This window comes from Polypterus senegalus, chromosome 2 (genome assembly GCF_016835505.1).
Source record: "Polypterus senegalus isolate Bchr_013 chromosome 2, ASM1683550v1, whole genome shotgun sequence".
Taxonomy (NCBI): Eukaryota; Metazoa; Chordata; class Cladistia; order Polypteriformes; family Polypteridae; genus Polypterus; species Polypterus senegalus.
In genome coordinates, this window is record NC_053155.1 from 133,692,678 (window position 1) to 133,701,357 (window position 8,680).

The 8,680-nt window shown below is 39.2% G+C and overlaps 1 protein-coding gene across 3 annotated transcripts in view; it reads right to left on the bottom strand.

Moving 5' to 3' along the window:
* adprhl1 (ADP-ribosylhydrolase like 1) overlaps positions 1 to 2,517 on the bottom strand; it is a 121,859-nt gene extending 119,342 nt beyond the window's left edge. Inside the window, exon 1 of one of the 3 annotated variants that reach the window (XM_039744648.1) lies at positions 2,047 to 2,503. In XM_039744648.1, the coding sequence (XP_039600582.1) occupies positions 2,047 to 2,260 (214 nt within the window). In that variant the 5' untranslated portion in view covers positions 2,261 to 2,503. Of the gene's footprint in view, positions 1 to 2,046 lie in introns of all 3 variants that reach the window. The other 2 variants (XM_039744647.1, XM_039744649.1) reach the window with 2 other exon arrangements.
* Between the last annotated feature and the right edge of the window lie 6,163 nt (positions 2,518 to 8,680).

An 8,680-nucleotide genomic window follows, 5' to 3' on the forward strand; every position in this document is an offset into this window, starting at 1 on the left:
AAGGATGTCACTTTCCTCATTAAAGGAACACAGTCTCCTAAGGAAGAAGAGTTTGCCCTGCCCCTTCTTGTACAGTTCGTCTCTGTATTTAATGTGAACCCCCAAGTATTTACAAAGTGGACCACCCCTAAATAGTGACCAGACACAGAGGTTCTTTGGGAAAGCGAAAGTCATTAACCAGTTCCTTGGTTTTGCTGATTTCAAATTGTAGACCAAGAAGCAACGATTTTAGAAAGACATTGGTACAGTGATCTCTTAAGAAGCATCCCAACTTTCAAACTGAAATCTTCAAAGCAAAGACTAAAAAAAATTACTTGTTTCAATTACATTTTTATTTATTAACTGATCTGCACTGCATGATGTCTGCACATTTTCAATATGTCTTCATGGGTTTTTCTCTAGGTATTCTGGTTTTCAGGCTAAACACACACCCACAAGAGACCCAACTCTCTACAAAACCCAGCAATATCCTATAATAACACAAAGGCATGCATGATAGACTAATTGACCCTCCCAAAATGTCCTCTTGCGGGTAAGTGCCTGCGTGTCCTCTGTAATGGACCACTCACACACTGCGTAAGTTAACTGATGATTGTGAACTATCCTGGCTGCGTACATGACCTTATCGGAGGTTGGCTACTGCCTTGTGTCCAGCGCTGCCACAAATCTGAACTGGATTAAGCAGGCTTGATCATGACAGACAAATAGAAATAGTAATCGCTGCCATTCTCAAAAACTACTCACACCAATACCTCATAACCCTTATCACTTCAATGGACTGATCTGCTAGATCTAAATAATTCATCACCAAATAACATTTCACACAAGTTTAATGTTATCCTATAAATGGAAAGTTAGGAAACAACCACATATTAAACAAATATTCAGTTAACGGATTGATGTAACGTATTAAGTTTTTAAATAAGTCCACTAATCAGTTAAAATGTAGTAAGTGTATGAAACCCTAAACTAATTGAATAAGTCTAATAGTTGGATAATTAATGAACTGATTGGTACATTATGATAAGTAATTGATCAGTTAACTAATCAACTAGTTGATTTATTTATCTGATGCAATATCTAATTAATTAATAAGACCATTAATCACTTAGACAATGGATTAGTTCATTGGTTGATATAACATAAAAACAATTAAGGCAATCAATCAGTTGAAAAATCGATTAGTTCATTAACGGATGTAATGTCAGTATTATTAAGTGTCCCTGCATGCACACTGTATGATTCACCATAAACCAAATTAGCTAAACGCTCTCCAAGCCGTTATCACAGCCTAGTATGTCTTCAAACAAATGGATCTAAAAAAAGCTGTAGATAAAGATGACACATGCAACAAAGGTCCTTGACAGCGTTGTCACTAATAATGCGAGAAAATAACGTGAAGACGTAACATGGAATATTGGCTGGCTCATTGCTATATTCAGAATGGTGAAATGAACACACTGGCTTAACAAAATGGCATGTCATTGTCACTGTGCACAATTGTTGCTTGACCTAAAAGGGCAGTCTGTCTTTTAGTGCAGGAGAACAGCAATAACTATCCAATGGCAATGTATGAGCTGTACAGATTAAAAACAGTAAAACCTTGATTTTGACTTCAAAGCATTTGGCTTTCTTTGTGACAGTTCAATTTATGAAAAGGCTGAGCAGTGGTTGCATTCATATGTTTTAATAAATAGACATTTTAGTTCAAAAAGACTATTTCAACACACAACTTGAGCATCGACAAACATGTGAAATGTATCTTATTAATTATAATTAATTAATTAATTATAGATTATCATTATAAGCAGACTCTGTTTTTCCAAATGAGAAACTCACATTAACTTGTAAATCAACTACACATCACAAATAATGTTTTCTGTTATATCCATATGCTGCACAGTTCAAATTCATCACATTTAAAGTAAGTCTTTGTTTTAAATTCTAATCAGATGTAATGATTTGCTTGACCATCACTAGCTAATAAATATTCATTTTTTCCATTAAAACATAATTATAAATAATAAGGATCATTTTTTTCCTTACCTGTAATAAGTGCTTCAGCAGTGGCCATGTGCATGATTGTTCCATCGCTGACGGGCCAGTTATCAGCATCCAAAACCAAATTGTCAAGACCCCCCAAGGACTTCAGCTCCTCTTGGATGCGTGCCCCCGAAATACAGTTCTCCCACTTGGCTTTTCTGTAACCCAGGGCATCGCCAACTCCTCCCAGAAGCATTGCCGCCTGGAAGTTCTCCATGTCTTGCACAGTGTATGCTGAGGTGCCTACCTGCCTCACCCTTTAAACACTCAATTCAGTCAGCTCCTCTTCTTTTGCTGGCAGAAAGTCACAGCACTGCACTCTTCTGGTTATTCCCTGACTCAAGTGGGCTTTATCAGCATTTGGCATTGTATGTAACTACATGAGGTGCCTCCTAAAAAGGAAATCCCCAGCCCTTTGTGGCTATGAAACAGTCAGATGGTGGGCTATCGTCTCTTGGCACTCAGCTGTGAAGGACAGGAACAGTTACTCAGTACCTCAGCAATTGAACAGAGGAACAAAAGGAAGCAAGTCAAAAAATAACATTGCCTTCTCCATGTTACTATTGTTACAGCCAGCGCAGAAAATCTTGGCAATTGATTTGTGGCAGCTTACCACCACTGAGGTGCCAGGGGATGAGAAGTGCAAGAGTTGATAGATGATACTTAGTACTTATAAAATATAATACAAGAAGCTGCCTTTACCTTTTGAAGCTGAAAAAAAAAATCTATGAGTTTTTTATACTTCTAATCAATGTTTGAGGGTTTTCTATAATCTATCCCTTTCACATTTTTAAATAGTCATATGCTATGAAAGTACAGCAGTTGAGGACAGTGTTGTGTACAATCAGCAAAGCAGGCACTGGAAAACATGACTGTTGGAAATATAAATTGAAAACATCCACCCATCCATCTAGCAGACACACTGGACATGACTCGAAGCCGGGGGATAATCTGACTGCACTGAGCACAAGGTAGGAGCCAACTGTGTACAGGGTGCCAGTCTGTCTCAGGGCATGACAAATAAAAGTGTTTATGAAAAAATAATTGAACAGTGGATTCAGTTTTTATTGGCTAACTAAAAAGATTATAATATGCAAGCTTTCGAGGCAACTCAAGCCCCTTCTACAGAAAGATGTTGCCTCGAAAGCGTGTATATTGTAATCTTTTTAGCTAGCCAATAAAAGGTGTCATTTTGCTTGACTTCTCACTACATTCATAATGGCTAACACGGTACAACACCCTAGTACTACATTAGATGCAGAAAGTCTTCGGACCCCTTCGTTTTTTTCATATTTTATGTTGCTGCCTTGTACTAAAATCATTTAAATTCATTTTTGTTTTTCTCATCAACTGTCAACGCCCTAGAATTATAAAGCACAAACAGAATTTATTAAAAATTTGAAATTTCAGATCTGCACAAGTATTTAGATCCTTTACTCAGTACTGCATTGAAGCCCCTTTAGCAGTGATTATCTTATAACAACAATAATAATAATAATAATAATTCATTACATTTATATAGCGCTTTTCAAGGTACTCAAGTGCACAGTGAATGGGGAGCCACTTCAGCCACCACTAAAGTGCAGCATCCACCTAGATGATGCAACGTCAGCCATTTTTGCGCCAGTATGCTCACTACACATTACCTGTTAGGTGGTGAAGGGGTGAGAAATAGTTAGCCAGTGAGAGACAGGGTATGATTAGGGGGCTTGAATGACCAGGTTGTTGTAGACAGTTTAGGCAGGACATCAGGATACACCCTGCTCTTTACAAAGGATGCCCTGGGATCTTTAATGACTACAGAGAGTCAGGACCTCGGTTTTATGTCTCATGTAAAGGATGAGGCTACTTTTACAGCACAGCGTCCCTGTCACTGCACTGGGGCATTGGTATCCGCATTCAGACCACAGGATAGGCGTCCCCTCCTGGCCTCACTAACACCTCTTCCAGAAGCAACCCAAGCTATTTTCCTGGTTGGTCTTTCATCCAAGTACTGGCCTGGCCCATACATGCTTAGCTTCAGGTGGGTGACCTGTTCTGAAGAGCATGTGGTATGACATGATGAGATTTGCACACCCTAATTTGGGGATCTATCTATCATAGTTCCTTTCATACTTATATACGACCAGAGAATCTTTTTTTCTCACAGTCTGTGAGTCCTTCAGATGCCTTTTTGAAAACTTCAAGGGGGTTTCTCTGTGCCTTCTAATGAGGAGTGTCTTCCATCTAACCACTCTGTCATAAAGCACAGATCAGTGGAGTGTTGCAGTTATGGTTGTCATTTTGGAAGTTTCTACCATCTCTGCACAAGTTCTCTGGAGCTCAGTCAGTGTGACCATCAGGTTCTTGGTCATTTCTCTTATGAAGATCCTTCTTCCTTAATTGCTCAGCATGGCCAGGCAGGTAGATCTAAAGAGAGCTTTGCTTGTTCCAAAATTATTCCATTTAGAAATTCATTGAGGCCACTGTGCTCTTGGAAACCTTTAATTATGCTGAAGTTTTTTGTAGCCTTCTCCAGATCTGTGCCATGACAAAAATCTCAGCAAGCAATTTGTTTGACCTCATGACTTAGTCTTTGATCTGATACTCATTCCCAGCTATGGGATCTTATATAGACAGGTGTGTCTTTCCTAATCATGTCCAATCAATTGAACTGACCACAGGTGGACTCCAAACAAGACATAAAAGAAACTCAATAATGGTGAATAGAATGATAGACACTTGAGACAAATTTCAACTGTCAGAGCAAAGGGTCGGAATACTTCTGTCAGTGTGATATTTCCTGTCACTCATGAGTTTTGGAGGATCACCTCAGGGGCTTGATCACAGTATGTGATAACCTGCTGGAGCATGAGTAGGCACTGTTGCTAATGTTGTCTTCTCGTTCTCTCCCCGCAACTGAGAAACAGCCCAGTGAGGGCACTTAGCCCCACCCCATCCAGTTTGTGCATTATAAGAAGCCCAGCTGCCTGGAAAGAGCTGATATTTCACACTTAGAGAGCTAAGAATGACATTCCACAGAATGACTCTTGATTCTGACAGTCCCAGACAGCTTGTTTTTGTTATTGTGCCCGAGTGGCCATTTCCTTTCCTAAAGGCGTGATTTTATATTTGCACATTCATATTAAACGGGATAACCCTGTTGCTTTTTGCACTTTCTAGGTAGAAAGTATTTTTGCATGGAATTTGTAGGCGTTTTATCACTAAAAAAAATCTAAAGACAATGCCTCTCACCAAGTGATGGGGTAAAACTGCTGTGATTAGAGAGCATTACAATAATCCGTAATTTAGCTATAAAAAATTAGATGAACTCCATACTCCATGAGTGATGAGATGGTATAATGCGGACAGTTGCATTATTCCTTTTCCTGGTTGAAATAAAATACAGTATATCAATATTTTGAAAATCAGTACATTCATGTTGATTAACTGAACGTACACTGTTAAGTCAGTGAATGGGAGCAGTGTTAAGGTAACACGTTAAAAATAATATGAGTTATGTACTATGATTACTTCTTAAAGTAATAAATAACCTAATGCAATATTTATGTTTTTGAATTAAAAATACAGAGCTTGAAATTCATTTTTAAAAATAAGGAAGAATCCCCCACTTACATGTAACTCATGGAGGGACTCAACTAAGCTTAAAAGAAAAAAAGCACAACATAGCTACACCAGAAATATTGGTCACATGCTTGTGCATCCTAACAGCCCCCGAAATCACAAAGTAATTATCCTACCTTTTGTTGTCTTCAGTGTCCCCGTCTATCTCAATTGCAAGTTGTTTTAAAGTTGTACAGAACAATGTAAGCCATCTTCATCCTTAGTCATTTCCTGCCCTCCCCCTCCTCTTCATCATTTATTTCCACTTCATCACAGTAGGGCTAAAGTCATCTGTTCTAAAGGGTGGGGTTCAGTTCTGTAATTATCATCAGCACATCAAGATTTCTGTTCTTCAGTGAATTTTGATTTAATCCTTTTTTGGGCACTATTTCCATGCCTCCATCTAGGTAAATATATTGATATGGTGCACTTTCTGCAAACTCCTGAAATAAAATAAAGATGAACCATTTGTGTGTCACAGGGCACCACGATTTACTTTAGTACGGTGAAATCTGACTTAGCCGCCTCTGCATTCACATTAGAAAAGTGTTTCAGCAGACTTTCAATTTTCTCTTCACCATAACAGCTAATAAGACTGTTCAGCAGAAAGTGCTTTCTTGGGTACAAAAATAGTCAATGAGGACAAAAAATATTCAATTTATCAGTAGGGAATCATTTATCTATTTCATCAATCAAACATCCAACATGTCTGCTCTTCATGTTGTCAAATGCAACCTTCTGGATGTGGCAGTCTCCTTTGAATTTGTTTCCTTCAAGTTGACTGTTGTAAACCCCAGTGCTTCTTTTGTGGCCTGGACCACAGGTTGGATTTTGGTGAAATCTAATCTGCTGAAAATGTTTTGAAAGTTTGGCAATGTCCATCAGCACATCCTTCATCATGTAACTGGTTGCTACAAAATTAAACTATCTGCCAACATTAAGAACACCCATGGCTTTATCTGAGTCTTGTGTGTTTGAGGCATGTTCTAGCACTTCTCCAAGTGATTAATTTGACGTACACATCACACTGACACTGCATTTCTGAATTGAAAGCCACTTCACTGTATGTGGCTTGGTGGACTACAGCACTGGCTCTTTAAGTTGTTTCTGTAATTCATGCAGTTTGTTGCTTCTTTCAGAAGTATGCTGCTGAAAAAAAATTGCAATACACCTCAAGTCTTGCTGAATCTTTTTCTCCTGTTCCAGAGATTTTGCTGCATCGCTAGTATACGTCGATGTTCTGTACAGTCGGCTCCAATTCTAAACTGAAATTCTCTCTTAGCTTTGGCAAAACTTTTTGACATACAGCAACTCCATCTGTTCATACTGCTGCAAGTTTTCATCCACCTAACTTCTTTCAATCACTAACTGCATCACATCTTAAAAAACTGTTTCAGATCTTCCATTTATAATCTCAGAGTTCTTGAGAAACAGTGGGATTTGGGTGGTCTTTTTGGCCTTGAAACCCTTGCAGATTTTATTTCTTTCTCCAGATGGAAGTTTTTTTGTCCTCCTGGCTATCTATTTTGCAGTGCAAAAATCTTCATTTAATAAATTATCCATTAAAAGTCAACATGATGGTTAAGGTTAAAAACAAGTCAAATGAATAAATCCAAAAAAAATGAGGTTAAAATCGCTAGGCAGGGCACAGTACTGACAGCCATATTTCATCTACTGGCCTGGGTCCTATCAGTCAATGGCTCCTCATAGGGCTCCACAATGATCATCCCTTTACTCCTTCAGCTCCCCGTCCTTACGCGGGAGTGAGTCTCGTGTCACTCCACACTCTGTCTTTTAACCTCCCTCTTCTTTATCTTTTTCCGTCTCCCTCTCCCTACCATGTAGGCTCCTTTTATATTGCCTGCCCAATTAGGTGCAGGTGTGAATGCGGTGTTCCCTCCGAGGCACCTGACTGTAGCAGTAGCATTCGTTTATGTATGCATGATCAGCCAGGCGCCCCAAACCATCCCTGCAGAGAAGCGCATTCGCACATGCCCACACTCAATTCCCAGCCTGCACTTTTTGGTGTTCAATTATATATTTAAAATTATCCTGATGCCACGGATCACTTATTACACACCTTCCTCCACAAGCCCGCCAGTTGCACAGGAAGGCTCCAGGTCTGTGGCGTGGCCCTAACACTACATTAAAAGAATAATAGCATTAAAACCCATAAATAATACAAGCACTAAAACCAAACTCCACAAAACCAAAACCCAAGTTCTCCTTTGTAAAACAGGACAATAAAAAGAATATGAATATTAAAAGACAATACAAATCAGCAATAAATAAAGTCCTTTAAAAGTTCCAAATCCTAAAATGTCCTCTTTTGGTTCAATTGTGTGGGTTCTTTAAAACAGTCAGGCACCTAACCCGCTTCCTGTTTCTCCTTCTGTTCTTTGGTCCTCACTGCCACGGCTCATCCCATCGCTGCCACCAAATGTGACAGTCCAGGTTGGCTCTTCCCTCCCTGTCGCAGTCAGTTATGACTATCGATGATCCGGGATCAAGACGCTACTAAATGCAACAAGGAGGGAGGAGCCAACCCGGACTGTCACACTGCATATATCACATTGTGCTACAAATAATCTTATATGGTCATTAATATTCTGCCAGTAGACACATTCTCATACTCTCCTCAATCATCCTTCAATTCCAAGGTGAGATGAGTGTATTTGGTACATTATTTCCTTCCTGAGTGTATCAGATACTACTGCCCTTTCTCCCCTAAAAATGATTACATCCTGTACACTTAGTTCCTTCTGAAAGGAGAAATAATGGGGGATTTTGCTTAGAATGTCTGTTTTGTTGTTTGGCCAGCCACCCTGCATCATTTTTATTAGTGTTTGTAGACTCTTGTCCTTTGCAGTTTCTTTCTTTAATCATCTGTAATCTTCCTTCTGAAATGGGTAGGTACTGGACCATATTAACACTTTCAATTTTCTCTGCTGCTGAGCCCTCTGATGTAGTCTAGGTAGGTTAGTATGACTCAGTGTGTCAGCTAGCATGTCTTTTCCCCTAACATATTTTAACT